Raw genomic sequence first — 20,104 nt, 5'->3', positions numbered from 1 at the left:
CTGGTCTCATTGTAGATATCACCATTCATTGCAGGGGAGTTGGACCAGATGACCTTGAAAAGGTCCTTTCCAACTCCAACAATTCTGTGATTCCATGATTGCAGTCATGGTTGGAAAAAAACCCAACAAAACAGCACCAGGTGGTGGATCAGCTGAACTCTAGAAACTTAGCTAAATACAGAATGACCTCATCAAGATAAAAAAAAATCAGAAAAATTGTTTATTAACAGATAATTATTTAAAAGACTTTTTAAGACTGATTTCAAAGGCCTGATAATAAGTGTTGATAAGGAAAGAAAATTCAACTCCCACAACACGCATACATAAGTTGAAAGGATGCAAAAGTCATCATGACTTGGTAGGGGGAATTGTAAATTTCTTTGCTCTGTTTGGTATGATTGTCAGCAGTAAAATTAATTGTTTGAAGGCTTAATGTGCTCAAGAAACTTGTGACTGAGCAAATAGCAAAATTCTTCTCTGAAGAAGGCACTACACTTATAAGGAATTATCAGGCAAATAAGGGGTGTAACTGAAGGCCCTGGCTGGAAGTTTCTGTATGAGAACAGCAGAAACAGCATCTGCAAACTAGGTGTGTTTTAGAATATGTTATCAATTACTTATTGTAATAGATAGAAAGGTATTATCTATTATTTGTCAGAATATGTTTACTCACTGGGAAACCTGGAAATTGGTCAAAGAAATAATGTATGCAGAAATTGATCAGCTGAGCTTATTTTGGTCTTCATTTAGTTTCTGACTTCTTAAGTTCAGTGAACTTGTCATCTGTGATGACAGAATGATGTGATGGACACTGTGTAGTCATGACTTTGGCCCTGTCTTCAGCTAGGTCCTCAGTTGGCTTAAGGACTTACACTGACTTCCACAACCAGTATTTCACCTTGCTGTCCACTCAGCTCTGATAACCTGTATTATAAGACACCTCTCAGTATCCCTCGAGGGACAGAACACCACTGTAAATTAATCTAACCTAGCAGTTCAATCTCCACACGCTTGCTACAAACTAATGAAATTACATGGTCAAGCAAAGACAGACTACACTCAAGCTCCTTTTATGTTAGCTTCAAACACTTCAGGTAACAAAAAAATACTTCAAGAAAGGCTTGTTACTTAATGAATGTATGATGAACATAAAATTGTGGTGTTATATATCTATTAATATTTATGTAACTTCTACCATTAGATGTCAGACAGCGGGGAAAAAATAGGAAAGGAAAAGAAGATGTGTTTTCCTTTATTTGACCTTCTTTAATGGAAATCTATGTTACAATTTCTGTATTGATATGACTCTTTATGAAAATTTATTTACTTTCCAGTGGGTGCTTTGTGCTGATTAGGTGGGAAAGGATTGCACTTTCTGCTATTTATAACACAGCTAATGATTTTCTTTGGGGTGAATGGCTCCTTATTTATCTCCAGATACTGTTCTTGACAGGTACAAAGTCAGGACAAAAAAGTCTTCATTGCTTTATCTCCCTCAAGGTAAAAATACAGGCCTGCTTCCTGAAAGTGGTTCTACTCATACATGCATGCTCATATGTACAAGTCATTTTTTTCACAAGAAAAGTGTGTTCCTGGATATTTTGCTTTCAAAATTGAAGATTAAAGGATCTGTCCATTACTAAGCCACTTTAAATACTAGAATAATCATAAGAAACACAAGGTTTAAAAATAATAGAGCACTTAAGTCTGGGATTGTGCTACGCTATGTTGTGCTGTTGTGCTGTCCATGGTAGTTTCACTTTCAGGATAATTGTTATGGGAAAGGTTTGAAATCAGATAGATCAGAGCTTCTCAGATATGATTTGCATGAAACTGCTGGCCTTTGCCCTATGTAGAGATATTTTTTAGCATAGCCATTAGGACAGCTCCTACCCTTCTATAGTATTAATGAAATTAATCAATTATTTCCAATAACTTTATAAAGCCCACTAGATATGGCATTGCAAACCTTTCTTGTTTTATTTGGAAAAGTTTCAACTTCTGACATACACTAGTATTTGCAGGACCTCATATGCAAGGAAGTGTCAGCCTTACAACTCATTTCTGTTCCAGAATTTCTTTGCCCTATGTTAAAAATGCAGCTGACAGCTAAAATTTTGCAGAAATATCTTCAAGTATTTGCCCTGAAGAACTAGCGTTTCTTTCCTATAATTGCAATGTATTATACTGTTTCTCTTAAGTGATATAGTATTCCAACATTACAGTGCACTCACCTGCATTTAGATTTTACATATATAATTATTTTCATAGTTACCATAGGATTCTGCATAAATTTGCAATATCAGTGTAGCAATGAAACATTATGATGATATGTCCCAATGTAATACCATCATATTAGAAAAAAGTATAATAGAAAGAAGAGACACATTTCATAGTAAAAGTGTACTTACCTTCATATGTTCCACTTTCTAAGAGAGCACCACTTTTCTCCAATTCCATAAAATCTTCAACAGTGATGAAAATATAGTCCACACCAGGGACCTCCCCCTCCTTATGTGGCCTTGTGGTGCCTATTAATAAAAATGAAAGACGTGTTGTCAAATACATGACCTAAATTTACAATGATCTGCTTGATTTTGTAAAATTTACAAAGTAAGCTGTTTATACAACACATTATCTAGCACATCATCCTCTTGAAGATGTTTTTCAAAACCATATAGTTACACTTGTTGAAGCTGACATAGGATATGAGATGCCTGTGCATGGCTGAGCCAGATACTCTTTGGACTCAAGTTATTTATTTTCACTGATGAAAACGCATGATACTGCTATACTTTTACTTTACTATAGAAAGACCATCACAGTGAGACCAGGCATTCAAAGTTACCAAGAATTTTTGATGTGTTTTCATAGCTTCAGAAGAAGTCTTGTCTGCAAATAATCAATTCCATACTCTTATAAACAGTTATTTAGTACTCAAAACAATAAATCGGTAAGTAAATTTACAACGGTTATGTTCATGTAGCTTGTTTTATGCCTTATGTGGACTTGACAGATTGAGTGACCCAGATCACCTGCCAACTACACTGGCAAACTGCAAAGATGCTTACATTTAGTTACTGCTTCTATTGCCATCTTTAGATGACAGAGTTCAATAAATGCTGAAAGACAGTATTTCATACATGTTGAGAAATGACTCAGATTTAGGTAGGAGAAGCTGAGATGTTAGCAGGGAACAATCTGAATTTGACCTGATTTCCTAATAGCATCCCACCACCACTTTTTTTTTATTTTTTTTAATGACCAGGCTATCCCCATTTTGACTGAAAACACTCAAAGTTCCATTTGGAGGTGGGTGATTTCAAGGCTCTAATCAGACTCGGTGTTTTAAATATCTTAATCAGTCAACTTTTATTTATGCCGTAGTGATTGAAACATTGTTGAAAGGTTTGGTTTCAATGTTGTCGGCACAAGGAAGCTGATAGACACCAAGTCTTTCACTTCTGTCCACTAAGCTTACCATTACAATATTGTGCAAAAGACATCATCTCTTCCTTAGTTATTAATCCATTTAACCTTAAACACTATATTGTGACTCTCATGTTATGCAGCAGTGACTCAGGAATCCATTCAGATCAGTCTATTTCATCCACTTTTTGATGCCTGTTATTCAAACATTGGATTTAAACCCTGATCAATCATTTTGTGTGAGATCCTTTGTGAGATTAATAAAACTAAGTGTAGTTGTCTACAAGTTGTTCCACGTGCATAAGCTATTAAAGTCAGAGATCTTATTAATGGTAGAAGCAAGATTGCTATTCAGCTGCCTACATACTAGCAGTTCAGTTCATTGAGCTATACACAGGACTCTTTGTGGCAGGTGCCTGAGTTATCTCACATCAAAAGGAAAGTTGCAAAAATATGAAGGACATATGGAAACCCACATCCTTTTGGAACTGCAGGAAGGAGAAAAGGACAATACCCTTGAGTACTTCACTTACTGTTAGTTTTCTGTGCTTAAGCAACTGAACTAAGCCCTAAAATGCAGCTGTCAATCTCCAACCAAATTCCACTCTTCAGCTGGTTTTAATGGAGATTTCTGTGCCATGAACAGCACATTAGGAGTGCTACTTTTTCTCCTAGTGATTCCTGCTGACTTGTGCTTGGCATTGGCAAAGCACTGGATGGCCTTTAGAGTTATCCAAACCCCTTGTGAGCACAGACCTAATTATATAATGGTGTGTCAGTTTATCACCCGGACTGCTCATCATAGGCACCTCTCTCTCTCTCCTCATAAGCACTCTGAGGGTCTGTGGCAAAGACCTGAGAATCTACAATTTCCAGAAGTTCATGCCTTCATTTATCTATTTTCAATTCTCTTTTCATCTCAAAATTTAAAAGTAAAATCCTTCTTACTTGGCACTTCATTTCTGAGACATTCATATTTGCAGAAGTGGGTTCACTAGAATAATTACTGTTGCATTTCAGGGAGGGCACAATTAAAGCACTGAAACACTTGCTGCATCCTTATATGTGCTGAATGTACTCCATATGGAATATCTGACCCCTGGAGATACAGCAGCATCCTTCTGATAACTTTGCAGAAGCAGAGGGATCCCAGCAAGCCCATGAGCTCCTGGGAGCTCTACTAACAGCTCAGGCATTGGATGTTTGATCTGCATGCTTTCTCCTGAGGAATGTGTCACTCCCACTTTCTATTGACAGGAACAGCATCTTCCACACAGGACACCAGAGAAAAGAAAACTTTAGCAAATGAGAGCTATTATATTCTTAGACAAGGCACTGGGAAGAAGCTTGCATATTAGATGAGTACCACTAATTTACTATTTCTTCAATATTTTTTTTTGTGGTCAAACTAATATTATTGGGAGTTTAACAATTACTGATGAATCAGAAAAAATACAAGTTACATAATCTATGGTGTTAATCCCTGTTTTGATAGGAAAGTTGAACCAGATTACCTACTGAGCTCCTTCTCAGTGATTCTAAGTATTATTAATATACTGCAGTCTATTTTAAATATATGGATATTCTACATTCTTATCCAGCAAGGTTGACTACAAAGTCTCATAGCAGATCCAAAACCAGATGCAGTTATCTGTTTTTTATTTTGTTGCTTTGGTCAATTTGCCTAGAATTAACTTTCACATTGCTGTCAACATGTCTGTTATTCCAGAGGAGTGTAATGGACTAGCTTTTAGATTCTGAATCTCTCTTCATTTGGAATCTTCTGTCCTCCTGTGACCAAGTTGCATTCTTTCATATATGGCATGTATATGAGAAATGCATGCAAATATCTGCATGCGCCCTGCACTATGAATTGAGTGGTCTGTCTAAGCTGCTGTCTGTCTTTCAAATGAAATTCATGTTCCAGTTACAAACTATATACAGACCCTGTATCCTTAACACTTCTCCTTTTAAATTACACACAGATTCCCACATGTAAAACAGCCATGAGATGCCTTGTATTTAGAGCAGCTGATGCAATCTTTATCTTGCTCTGGAACACTCTGAAGTTTCAAACAGTTCCCATTCTACTTCAAGATGAAACTAAGATTTCTGTTGCAAAACAGAAAGAACCAGAACTTTACTGTCACCAGTGTCCCTGTACACAGCAGTTTCTTGATTTAGTCTCCCTGAGTTTTCCCACTGATTTCCCTGAGTGACTAAAGAGCTAATGGTGAATCTGATGCTTTCCTTTCCCTGTTCCTCTTGTGCCCCATGGTTGCACTAGAAATCCCAACATGAAGCATCATTTCTCATGAAGAGTGAAAGGAAATAGGTAAATTACACAAATTAATATTTTCAAGGAAAAACAAGTTTTCTAGAAAATTTCTTGCCACTTCTACCTTTATCTGCAATATCTCACCTACAATGTCAAGAGATAATACTGTCACTCAGTAACATGAAAGGTTCCACCCTAAGAATCCTTATGCACCCTGCTCCAGGAGCTTTTTATTTTATGGTATGCTGAGAGTTATACTCCTGTGAGATAGGGACTGCTTCCTTCCTCCAAAAAATTGCAATCAGAGCAAACCATGATCTACTGAAAACACCCTGCACATATTCAGGGTGACTCTTACCTCAGGTACAGCATTTCCATCCCAGCCAGAACTTTATTGTCCTTGATTAAATCTTACTGAGTCCCATTTTCCTCTTGCATCTGTTCTCATTCCCTCAGCCTGGAGGACCTGAGATCTTTCAAATGGTTAAAGCAATTCCCTGGCTAATGGAGTAATCAATAGTTATCACCTCTTTTACTCCTTTACCCTGGAGGAACAGAGTTGCTGCTATTAATACTTCTGCCTGCTTTATACCTTTCTGTAAGCACCATAAGTTATGCAATGTGCAGCTTAACAGATTTAGAGGCAGTTACTCGAGAATCCTAAATACCCATCACAATCTGAACACTGAGGTCTATATATAGGAATCTTGTAGATCACAGGCAATTTTTACTTTTCCTTGCTTTTAAACTAATGTAGAGTAACTGTTCTTAGTAGATTTTACCTTTAGCTACACTCATAGGCAGATAGGCAGGCTCAAAACCTACAGTGATTCAAGAATTAAAACAGAAGATTAATTTCAAGCTTTTTTTTTTTTTAATGGAAACACAACATCTTTTATTATACAGAATCAAGGCTCAATAGGACACAGTTCCTACTGCTTATGTTTAGCCTTTTATTAATGTAAAATGAACATAGGGACCTAGTTACCATTTTGTTACCATGGTAATGTATGAAAAAATAATCTTTGAATTCTATAGCAAAAGAACATGATACTTTCAGATCTTGTAGGATCAAAAGCAGCATGGCATATCTGCACTACTTATATTTATGACAAATGCAGTCTATTGCTGCTGTTGAACAGAAGACACACAAGGTGTAACTTGCAAGTGACCCTGACTGGCCCATACAAACATGATATCAGACAGTGTGAAGCTCCCTTAGGAGCTATAGGAGCTTTGATCTACACAATCTGAAATGTTACTGACTGGCTGACTTCATGAGGATGAGTGCTCACAGCATTTCACAGCAGTGGCTTTAACAAGCTTGTTTATCTGCAAACCTGAAAAGGCTATTAAACTCATTAGTACTGACTTCTCCCAACTATGAATTTCAGTAACTGGCATCCTGCTTATACCTGGTTGTAAGAGAAGACTGAGTACGGTCAGCCTGAACAGTCTAGGATAGACCGTAGTGATGAAATAATCAATTAAGAGCAGCTTTAAACTTAATTTACTCTTTAAACTGTTTACCTGTAGCCATAACTGGTTATCATTTATTTAATCACTATTAAAGTTCTTTGTCTTCTAATTCTTACAACATGTCCTAGGTAGGCAATAGTCATGCAATGACAAAGGGATCTGCTCACACTTAGGAAAATTAATCTGAATTATTAACCAGGATATAAAGCAAACCACATCAACTGGAATTATGAGGTACAGACAAGCAAAAAGTCTGAAGTTTTCCAAGTAGTGGTACATTTAGAGTTATGAATATGAACAAGCATAAAATGTGAGGAAGCCTACAAGCAAAAATAGAAGAGGTGAACAATTATTAATATTCTTGTAATCTCACCCTCAAATTCTATTTCTCCTAATGAAAAAGTACTGGGCTATGTTAAGGTATTTCATTACTTTTAACCAGAGGCTATTCTTGACCGCAATCAGGATGTATCAGCATCGCTTGCATAGTTCATTGATTTGCTCTCCAAAACAGTATTAGGGTCATTCATCGAGTCACTACTTTGTCTGGATTTATTGTAACTTCAAGATGGATACTTTGTACATTCTAGAGGTATTTAACCTACATGGCTGATATTAAGAAAAGAAGAAAAGGACCTTTGCCTTTGCTGTCTATTTCTTCCATGCTACACAAGAAAAATTGTAGTTTATCATACTTCAGTGAAGGCTTTCCATGTGCAATGTTATGCTACATGATGGTGCTGTGTTTCTGCAAAGGAATAAGGTGCCATTTACATGAATAACCTCTGGAAGTGTATTTTTCTTTTAACAACATGTTAGGCACCTGAGGATATAAATTTAGAGAGCTAAGAAATCTTTACAATGACTTAAAAAAAAAAAAGTGTGTGTTAGTTCAGTAGCAACTGAAATACAGCTTATATGAGCTCTGGGAATAATAAATAACATTTTAATGGGGATTTTGAATGCTGACTACTAATGCAGATTGGAAAAAAATAGTGAATTCATGTGGTACTTAATCCAAATTTCCCTTGTTAGTTAAAAAAAAAAATTATAGGATTATAAGCTCTGGAAGAACCCAGTGTTGGCAACCTTCACACCAGTTTCCACACCACTTTTTAGTGTTTATGTCAGAACAAGATGCTCAGACTGACTTCTGCAAATACTTCTGCTCCTTAGCATTACTGAGTCTTTACCATCTCTTTCCAACTCTGCTACTTTCAGAAGTGGGAAAGGTACTCTCAGTATTTCTTTTATTGCTAACTCCATGTACTTAATGTGTGATACGAAAAGAAGAAAATGTATATGCCCTAAGGGGAATATGACTATTAGTTGAAGCCCCAGAACTATGACAGTAAACGAGGCATCCTTTGCTCAATACAGAAGACATATCTTCAAGAAGACTTCATCTTTGCCCAGTAATGAATCTATATATTATGGTCATCGACAGCATTACAGGGATCTCATACTTGTACTCCCTTACAGTCTATGTGATGGCCAGGAGAGCAGAAATAAAAGTCTTGGTCCCTGGAAGGTCCAATATCTACTCACAAACGTTATGCATAATTTTCAGTGGGCTCCTAGACACATATTAATATATTACCACACATTTCTATTGCAAGTTAAGGACAAACATGGCACACCTCTTTCCTATCCAGACACCTTTACTGTTATTGAGCTGTACGTTTCCTACTGCAGGACGCAAGCACAGAAGCGGGAGTGTCTTTGCCACAAGCATTTACAGTGTAAATGAGAAGTAGCAATCTAGCTTCCTGCTCAGTGACTTTCTTCTAGATTCATCTTCCAAACATATGGAGGAAAATAGGACCTTATTGTGCTTATTTGCTAGAAACACAACAAAATATAATAATGTATTTAATATATTAAGCCCTTCTAAGTCATTCTACTGATAAGTTGTTCTGTAATTCTGTTGTACAACAGCTTGTTTTTTCCACAGAAAGCAGTATGCCAGCCTGTCATACATTACAATAGCTGGAGGGATCCCTCCCGTAGAAACAGACTGCTAATCTTTAATAAACTTCAGCTGAGCCCTTGTTATGACCTTGTATACGCTCTGCCTTAGAAAATTTCAACAATGTTTAATTAACTCTTTTGTTCATTTGCCAAAGTACTCAGGGATGCTATTACTGTGAGGAACTGAAATGTATGGGAAATTAAACTTATCTTGTAACATTACCAACTGCATTAGGCAAAGAAACACCACATTTGTCTTGATCTACTGAATTCCCAGCTGAAGAGAACAATAAGCATCATTTTCAAGTCAAGTGATTTTAGAGGTACTACCAGGCAGGAAGCTCCAAGTTTTTACGATACCAGTCATAACACAATAAAACAAAACACCATAGGCCCCTTCTGGAATGGGTCATAAAGAGAAAAAGTTTTTCATCTTTCTGAGTGTTCAATACCAGCAATTTCTAATGCATCTCTGGAAGAATAATTACAGAGACAATGGACTGAACTCCACATTCCTGAAAATATTTTTGAGGGCTAGTAGTTTCAAACTGCATTAATAAAGAAGATGTTGACAGATTTTATCCTGAAGAATATCTTCAGGTTAATTAATCCAAACACCACTAGCAAAGGGATTAAGAGTGCTGCAGTGGAGCAAAGCCAGGCATTTAGCTATTGGTGAGCTGTGGGACTGAAGCATTGTTTTTAATTTTACCTGTACACGGAGAGAAGTCAGACACTGTTTGGAAGAAAGTATTTTTACTATTATCTTAAGTACTTTTTGACCCAACCTTTAGGAGAAAGGGAAAAAGCAATTAGCCAGACATCATCACAGAGCTAATAGTTTTATTACAAGCTGTTCAGTTCATGTGGTTTATAAAGGACCTTTTCCGTTTCCTGCCAACATATCATTGACAGTTTCTAGGCATACTTGGGATTAATGACATTATTTTTTCCTGAAGTAGTAAAATGTAAAATTGTGAAAAGCAGTCTTAAGAGACTGTATCCCAGTTTGTAACAGACATGATATTTAGTATTTTATAGCATAAAATAGGCACTAACTTTCTGGATTTGAGACCTACAGTGCACAGAGTAGAAGGTAAGCATGCCATTTATGGAATGAATATGCATTCAGCCTGTGCTTCTCTATGTCTTCCCCACTTCTAACTTGAGACATGGGCATTAGGTGAACTAGAGAAGCTCCAGCCTGGTGGTTAGCAGAAATACTACATTACAGATGCATATACCATATACTCTTTCAAATACTCTTCCTGCCCCTGCCTGCCCCCCCCCCCGATTCTATACGTATTCAGTAGGTTCTGATTAAACAAAGTTGGCTGTAGGAAGTTTATTCATTTATTTGGTTTATTTAATTAGGTGGTCCTGTGTGGATCTGGGAGTTGGACTCAGTAATCATTATGAGTTCCTTCCACCTTGGGATATCCTATGGCTCTATGATTAATTATGACTCTATAGAGCTAATAAACAGTTATGAGAGGGCCACTGGAACCAGCAAGAGAGTCAGAGAAGGAAAATAACACAAGAGAGAAGCTGACAACTGTGACATAGACAGAGCTATGTAATACACTATTTGAAGATCTGACCATTGCACTTTTCATGTTGCTATCCAGAGAGACACGGATGTATGGGGTGGTCCCTCTACAAAGCAACGCAATTCATTACCTCATCATGATATGAACTGAGACACTTTCCTTTTGTTTGTGAATTCATTAAGTCTGCAGAGTCCTTTAAGAACTACTCCGACCAAGCATTATGCCCAGCTATACAAGTTACATTGACAGCACAGCCTTCGTGCAAATAAAAAGAAATCTTTATTTCTTCATACTACTGGCCAAACTGTCTTGTAAGACGCCCTTGTCAAATTAGGCATGGAATACAGCAGAAGATACTAGTAAAATCAATCAGAAAATATGTTGCTACTGAAGGTTTCATAACTACTTCACTGTTTTCTACAAGATTCCTTGAAAATATCAAACTGGCAATTTACAGGCTTTATTTATTTTTTTATTTTTATTTAATTTATTTATTTATTTATTTATTTAAAGAATCAGTACCTAGCCATGTAAATCTATGAGATACTGGAATTATCTTCATAAAACATATTTGCAAACACCCCTGCAATATTTCCCAATCAGTTGCTCTTTCACGCTTGCCATAAAAATGCCATATCAGCTTTCTAAACAGACAGGGAAGAAAGCAATTAATACTTTAAAGAAATATCTGATGATGAAAATTTAAACATCTGTTGATAAGTGGCTGGTAGAAAGTTGGGGTTTTGTTTGGTTAATTTTGTACTTGTAGATCAAATAAATAATCAATGCAGTATCATTTTAGTACATTTTGCATATTTAGTGTTGCTCTTTCATGGATTTCCACTCTTGCAGGTAAAAGAAAGACTTTACCAGTTTTGGAATTTTAGACTTTGACTCCCATGGCTTAGTTGTTTACCCTCACATATACCTTCTTTCCATCTATAAAGAAATGGATTTTACATGGAAGTATACAAAATAACTACCTGAAGGATCAACCCATGGATTAGGGCATTTTGATTCACGTGCACGTGTTTCCATATATTTCTTTAGATGCATAAAAGTCATCAGATACTGAGATCTAACTTTTGATGTTACATATAAAGATACACTAAATCACAAGCAAAATGCTTTGTACTACTGGAAAGCTTAATAAGAACATGCTTTCTTGAGATCTTCGGTAGAACAGTTTTTTTCCTGGGAAACTGTCTTTATTTCAGGACATGAGATGACATAGTTAAAGAACTACCTGCACAGTAGTCAGTAGATGTGAGTGGGTCTGCTATGCAGTCAGCTATTACAGGTAAATCTTTACTCAGGATTAGCAATTAGATTTTTCCTATGGAAGGTCTAAGTGATTGAAGTATCCAATGGAAATACTGAGATTTGAACTGTTGAACTTCAACAGCAAAACATCTGTTCATGCTGCATATTCTATACTTTCCGGACTTGCGGAAATCCTGGAAGCTATTGACTATTCCATGTGTGGAATAAGGGTCAACATTTCCACTTCTGACAACAGAACGTCTGTATACCACTTGATTTTATTAACTTCATGGATAAGCTGTTATGGATGACTTTTCTAAGCAACTCATACACGTTGCTGCAGACAATTGAAACCTGCTTAAGTCATACAGAGACTGTAAGAGTACCCTGAAAGATTCTTCAAAGCTAGGAATAACTTCTGAACTGGAAAAATACTGATAACAACTCTAAATGTTTTATTCAAACTTACAGAGGCAGTCATTCTGTATAATGTCTGTTTAATAGTATATTTGAAAAGGGATTTGTGAAGTGTTTAGCTGTTGCTGCTAAATCTCTCAAAATATTTGTAAATGGATTTTATAGATCTAGTCTTACTTCGAGAGGCAGTAAAAGAGAGACTGAAAAAGGCTACCATAGAAACAATCCACAGATGTTCCTAAGCCAAACTCAATTCAATTGTTTTGTGCTAGTAGTAACAGACAGTTAATGCATCAATAGTAAGAAACAATAATAGAAATTTAAGGGTTATTTACTGATCATGGCAGATAATATACAGAAAGATGTGGGGGGTTTATTCTCAAAATGGAGAACCTACTTAATGTATGTGAATGAAAAAAACAGTACTGAGATTGAGGCTCTCTTCAATAAAAGTCTAAAATTCTCTCTCCTCATAGTTTCCATAGCTGTGTCCTGCTATACAGTATCTATCCAACATGGCATGGAAGCATAAGCCAATCCACAGCTCATTTCCTCTTCTGAATCAAAAAGCACTTTGGAAAACTACAATAGATGTTTCTGGTGGAACAGACTTCCATTACAGTTATCTTTCTTCCAGCCCATAGATTGTTTTGACAGTTCTAATCCTTGGCTTTCACACCCAGAGTTGATATATGCAGCCTAATCTGTGCACCATTCACTAGACAGCTGGCCCAGACCTTGGTCTAGTGACAAAAACCCTCTCATATGTAATAGCAGGTACTGTTGCACTCACTTTGAATGAACAGAGTTCAAAGAAATGAATGATTGACTGTACAATACTGCATGCAACACCACTGGCAGCTTCACAGCTGAAATCCCTGGTGGCCAACTGCTATCCAGACATCAGAGAAAAAGCTGAACTGAGACACAAGCAATGGTATTCCCTCAGCAGGGATCCCACTGGGGCTAGGCATCATGTTTTATTGCAGGATGACACAACATGCTGCAGGAATTCTTTAAGCAAAAGCAGGATTTGTGCTGTGAGGCTGCTTCCCATGGCAGCACTGCCCTGTCAGTGTAGAAGCACATTTCTCATGTAGAGGTTCTGGACTATTAAATGCTGCACCTCTTCTGCATGTTGGCATAGCAAGCACATTTTCTTGCCTCCTAAAGTAATAGAAAGCATCTTGTTCCCTTCTTCCTCTTGTAGTATACTTCAAACAAATGAAGTAGGATATTCACACTAATCCTGTGGACTCCTTAGTAAAAAAAATTTACTCTTCATCCACTGTTCCTCAAAGGCAATAAAGTATGGACTGAACTATGAACATATGCAGTAAATTTCAGGGAAACACTATGATTTACATTCCCAAAAATCCAGTTTTAAACAGTGGCATGGAAAATGTGTTCTCTTTCTCTCAGTTAAACAGATGTGTCATGGAAGACTTCGTTATGTTATTCAGAATAGAAGTGCATTATTTTGAAACACAGGAAAAACCACATGGCTCCTCATGTAAATAATTTGACCTTATAATTCTTCTTACATTCAGTTATGCTAAAAGAAAAGTTGTTGGTGACTATTTTTCTAGTTTGCTAACTAAAATTGCTGCCTTTCATGTACAGGAAGGCTTCATTTTCTGATATGAAGAGTTGTAACAGTCAGCCTTAGAACATTCAGTTGAGGTGACTTAATTCCATTTATTTGAACTCCAAACAGACAGAAAGAACTGGCATCTGTTGCTCCTGATGATAACAGAGCAAACTGCCAGTACTTATATCAAATTGAAACATATCTAATTATGCTACTTTTATTTTTGTAGATGTAATTACTATTTAAGAATTTGTAGCTCTGGTAATTCATATCAGAAAACTGAAAACCCTGAAGAGGGGAGGTCAATGATTCTAGTTCTGCAGCTAGGAGAGAATATGAATATTCCCTATATGATTATTTGTATTTTGTTATTCCTTTCAAGCATCTTATCATTTCTGCTACTTCAAAGTTCTGCTCATGAGCTCTGTAAAGCTACATACAGTATAGTTATTGCTTTTTCACACTAATCAGCTTTTGAAAATAAAACATTTTCATGAGACAATTTCAGCATAGTCTTCACATTTTTCCTGTGTATTCTTATCCCCATTATGTCTAGTAGCCATAGCAGACCTAAATCACTACTTCCAGGGTATGAATCTTTTAGTCTCATCTCCTTCCTTGTGAACCCTTGTGACATTTAACAGCTGCTCAGTTATTAGAGCTACTTATTCCTGAGATACTAATTGTAGGTGTTTATATTCACTTCTGGTGAAGCAGACTCTGACAACTACTGAAGGCAATCCTCAATTCCTCAAAACCAAGGCAAACCAAGTGCCTTGGTTAACAAAGCCACATGTCCCCCATCACCGCTCATGAGATAGCTGAAACTCTGGTGATATGATTGAAACTGCTGTTATTTCCCAGTACACTGCCACAGGCTTTCAGGGGATATTGTTATCTACAGTTTGTGAAAAAAGCTCTGTTAAATCAAAATAGGTATGACTATCAATATGCTATTGATTCAAATGATGCTAGAATAAACACTGATTTTCCTGTTTAAAAATACCTAAAAGCAGCACACTCACCTAATTTTCAATGATAATATCTTAAAAGTGCACAGAGTTTATGTCTGAGAGCGAAAATTCACATTCAGAAGCACAGATTTATGGAGAATTCAGGAGAAGTGCTTATTCTTACAACCCTGTCAACTGCTCCCACAGCTTTTACTTAAGCTTTTCTGTTTCTTACATTTTATGTGCTTTCATCAAATTACTGACAGCAGCATTAGGAAAACTTTCCTTTTTCATGTACTCTTCAGATTCTCCATCTATTCTCCTAGCTACGTTGGATAAGATCCCTTACTTTTTTTAGACCAATTAAGAAGGGGAAAAAAAAGAAAAGTTCAGGTTTAACAGATTCCTTAGGCTACTATTTACCAACACAACAGTGTTTTGCTGCTCTGCTCTAATTTGAAGGTTGTTGAAAGGAACACCTAATATAGGCTGATGGTTTCACAGATTTGCTAATGCAATTTAGCGTAGGCTTGCATTATGGGACCAAGCAGCCATGGCCCCTTTAATATTCAGTGAAAGGTGACTTCAAGCCAGACTGACACTTCTAGCTTCTCCATCAACTTTTGATGGCACTTAGGACTAGTATCCTCCTGACTTACATGCCTCTTGTATGCGCTTAAAGTTAGGTGAGATGAATCTAAGCTAAAGTGGTTTTGCACCAGGCAAAGTCTAAGGTGCTTTAGCTAGATAAATCCAGCCAAGCCCCCATAGGTCCCCAGTGTTTTCTCCCAGCAGATAATCAATAAGCCTGCTAAGAGACTTCTCAGAGTATCCAAGCATCACTTTTCTGGAAAGCACTTATCTAAAATATGGCTCAAGCCACTAGCAGGGGACAGCTTGTACTTTTGAGTAATTTAGCTGTGGGTGAGTTGGGTTCAAATACACCATTGCTGTAACTAGTTCACAGGCTAAGGGATGACAACTTCAATCAATTGCACTCGTTACAAATGGTCTTTGGAGTTGCAGGAGGTGAGCAAGCATCCTTACTCTCATCTAAAAAACATACTGCTGACAAACCAGACAGATTTGCAGCCAACAAGTAGACTGTTCACTAATTTTTTTATTTTTTGTCTACAAACAGAATGTGAATCTGAATTGGAGCATATAGAGACAAATTGCCAACAAGAAGTAACAAGAACATGAATAGCCTCTACATTCTTAAAGAAAATTCTAACCGAGATAAGAATTTATGTAATAAACTGAAATGCCCTTAGCAGACAAATCTTTTTGAGTTAACCCATATGAAGTGCTGTATACTGAATGTTTGCCCTTGGGTGAAATGTAGCACTTTTTAACATCCATTGATTAATTCAAGTACTGTACATCAATAAATGGTTAAGTTACTGCAGGGCGTCTGCTAAGTTGGCAACCATCGTATGGAAAGTGCAGAAGAACAAAGAAACACCAGCTGTATCTGACCATGGAACTGAGCTTACTCTTACAGCAAAAATACAAAAACTCATTGAGATGTGAGTATGTTCAGGTACAAACTTAATGAGAGCTACGTACAATCATAGAATGGCTTGAGTTGGACAGGACCTTAAAATCATCAAGTTCCATGTCATGAGCCTGAATAGAGAGTGCTGTGGCATGAAGAATATCACGTGTGCATATTATTTGCATGGCAACTGACCATTTCCTCTTTTCAGTGACAAAGAAGCAGAAAACCTCATTTCAGTGTTCTTCATGAAAGCAAACCAGCATACATCAAAGACACACTTCTACGAAAACCGAAGTATACTGGCCCATTACTGACAAATAACATACAATATTTTATTTTGGCTTAAGTTTTATTGATACCAGTGAAAAATAAAATTTTGTTTCAGAGAAAACAGGAAGACCAGCAATTTATTTCGGCTCACTCTCCTTCACATTTTGTATGGTGCATGACATTTATCACTAATCTGTTTGAATATCTGCACTGCTGTGATCACTCAGTTTAGTCAGGGTATACTATTGTATGTAGACTTGGCAATCCTTAGCTAATAATGCTGTTATGATTATTTCTCCAGGAGAGAACAACAATGAGCTCTGGAAGGACAAGGGACTGCCACAGTCTTTACTAGAGTAGCAACACAGTAATATTACACTCATCAATTCTTGAGCTATCATGCTCAGCAGAGGGTAGGAGTCATCTGCTCCTAGGGAAATGGCTTCTTACATCATTTACTAAAAAGCCTCAGGTCTTCCACACAACTGGACTTTTTAGGCAGCTGTTGAATGGTATTCTGCACGAGCTGGTTCAAGTAATCTACCAGCTATTCTAGGTAAACAGACAGATTTTTCAATGGCAACTCCCACTTCATAGTACTATAGACATCCAAGGAGCTCAATATGTTCTCCAGTCAAAATTATCAACCTATGGAAAACAGAAGTCTATCACTGATGGATCATCCTTGTTAATCCATTCAATGGAAATAGCCTTAGACCTCATGGTCTAGTATTCATGAAACTAGACTTCACACTAAACTGCGACTTCAACTTCTAAATGGTATAGTATAACATGCAGGTCTTTTTTTTTAATTGTTATTTTTAATAAGTTTGTTTTTCTTTAAATAAGAAGTTTGAATTCGATTATAAAAAGTCCCCTGAGTAACTGAACTAAATGTTATCTAATAACATCTTTTTAGATCTTGAAAACCTCAACAGGAACACTAGTCTGAATCAGTTGACCTTGAAGAAAAGAAATGATGAGGCAAGACATTTTTTTGACTTAGCTATAGAAAATGGTTTTCTGAAAGTACAGTAAAACAATGGCAACAACAACACTTTGTGTTGGCTGAACTCCACAAGAAGAAAGCTTGTTGAGCACGCTTCCAGTACATTGGGTTCATTTAAGGAATGAACCCTTCAAGGGGAACAAACATTTTTATTAAACTAGAAGATTCTTGTGTGTATACAAGTTGTACTGGTTGATTAATCACATTTAATAAAGATAATTATTAATGAAGTAAAATCATAATTACTGCATAATCTTACAGATCCACTGGATCTAATTTCTCCAATATGTATTACTTGTGCATCATCCTTTCTAAGGAATACTGAATATTAGATGACATTTCAGGAAAATTCAAAGATGGAAGAATTGTAAGTGCAAATTAGGCCTATTTATTTTAAAACTCACAGTTATTCTGTGAATCAATCTTCACAGAAAATGAACTAACGACAGTGATCCGTGTCCTAAAATCTTACACTCAAGAACAATGTAGAAACATTCCTGCTTCTTTTTATTACTCAAAGTATATACACAATAATGCCATGAACCACCAGAAAGCAAAACATAGCTTTTACTAGTCAACAAAATTTTGAGTAAGTCACCTTGTAGTCTTAATGCCACATTTCAATTGAAGAATTTAGAAATGACCTTTTCATCACTAGAGGGAGTACGTTATATTCCTATTTGAAATGATCTGAACTGTGTATCCCTTTCACATACTTCTGTGATTCATTCAGATTTTTATATTAACGCACACTCAGCTTTTCAAGTGTCCCAGACTGTCGCTATTTCAAAAAAGTTATGGCAAAGAGAGCCAAGTATGGCCTCTTGGATTTTTGATTAGCTACAAGACAATAAGGACAAAGTCAAACTGGCTCAGATAATGCAAGTGTCCCACTGGCATCACTTCTGCAGTTCCTGGCATTCCAAACTGCGGCTGTGGGGTTTTTGTTGTCAAGGTTCTAAAGGAAAGAACATACTTTGGAAGAAATTAAATGCATGCTATCATATTTGTAACTAGCTTAAGTCTAAGTAGTTTTATAAATTCATATCAGCCTAAAAGTAAACCTATGGCTTCAAAGTTTTTCAAGTTACTGAAATCAAGCTCTGTACAGCTCTCACACTGTACAATTTCCTTAGACTTAAGAATTAATTTCAGTCTAAAATCATATTATAAGTAATGATATTTGTCTTACTGCTTATTTATCTGTATTATAAACCAATACAATCAAGGAATTCACAGTGGGTGAAATAGTTCATTAATATCAGAAAATACCACTACATCACATTAAGCTTCCATTAATCCTTCTGTAAGGTTTTTCTTGTTTTCATTTTGGAAACAAATCTGCGTACAGTATGAGATCCATAAAATAGCCCTCTATTTAAATTGTAAATAAATAGAAGTGTTTGGCAGAAACAGAAGATTTCACAGACAAAACATTAGGGAAATTCAGCTATTGGTATTGCAGAAGGAACTGTTTTTATATGGTAGCCAATGCAAACAGAACTACATTTTGTTGAATGAAATGAAACACTTCTACCAGGAAGGAAAAAAAAACCAAAAACTAAAAGAAAGTGCCACAAGATACAATATAACACTTTCTAAACTCTTTCGAAAGCATCTTTAGCAGGAAGAAACAATAATAAAGAACAAACATACAAGACAACACTGAACATCGCCTCATATAGCACCATACCACAAGACCTGGTTTTATGGCAGCATGGATATACATCCATCCACTGTCCTTTTCCCTCTGACCTCCCTAACCTGTTACTAACCCTGTAGACTTGTTGATTTTTTTAATGACAGTTTTCAGCCACATTGATACCATTAGACATTTAAACGTCTACCACAGAAAACAGAAGAGTGCCACAGATATCCTCTTATTGCTGCTTCTTCAAACATGCAAGTCAGACTACTACAAAATCTGTAATGTCTCTCACTCTCTTTCCATTATGGTAATGACAACATGGTATAGGAAAGCTTGATGTATACAAGAAATCAATGTACTAGGCAACAGAAAACAGAAGGAAAAATAGAAGAATCATGAACACATGCTTTCTGCAATGATAGCAGAGTCTCTAAAGATTTTGTGCTATTATAGGAACACGTCTAAACATGTGGGGTACTGAACTTATACTATATTAACTCTGCTATAGCAGGTAGTGTATAAATAGATAACAGGAGAAGGGGAGACGGCATGAGAAAGATGAGTAAGAATGAAATCACATGTGGGTCAAGGGCATGTATGTTCTAGGACCTTACAATAGAGAAGCTTAATTTTTTAAATACCATATTATAAAAACTGACTGACATCTCAAAATATTTTTAAAACAAACCCTGATTTTAATGACTAATTATGTTCCTCATAAAACATCTATTATAATGATCTATGG

The 20,104-nt window shown here is 36.4% G+C and overlaps 1 protein-coding gene across 15 annotated transcripts in view; it reads right to left on the bottom strand.

Annotated features, from left to right (window-relative positions):
* Positions 1-20,104, bottom strand: part of MAGI2 (membrane associated guanylate kinase, WW and PDZ domain containing 2) — a 726,830-nt gene that overhangs the window by 298,708 nt on the left and 408,018 nt on the right. For all 15 annotated transcript variants that reach the window (NM_001396254.1, XM_040685423.2, XM_040685432.2 and 12 more), the window contains one exon: positions 2,412-2,531. In NM_001396254.1, the coding sequence (NP_001383183.1) occupies positions 2,412-2,531 (120 nt within the window). The remainder of the gene's footprint in view (positions 1-2,411; positions 2,532-20,104) is intronic.

Source organism: Gallus gallus, chromosome 1, assembly GCF_016699485.2.
Source record: "Gallus gallus isolate bGalGal1 chromosome 1, bGalGal1.mat.broiler.GRCg7b, whole genome shotgun sequence".
Taxonomy (NCBI): domain Eukaryota; kingdom Metazoa; phylum Chordata; class Aves; order Galliformes; family Phasianidae; genus Gallus; species Gallus gallus.
Note: the sequence above shows the minus strand (reverse complement) of the source record. Positions and strands in the feature narration are given on the sequence as shown.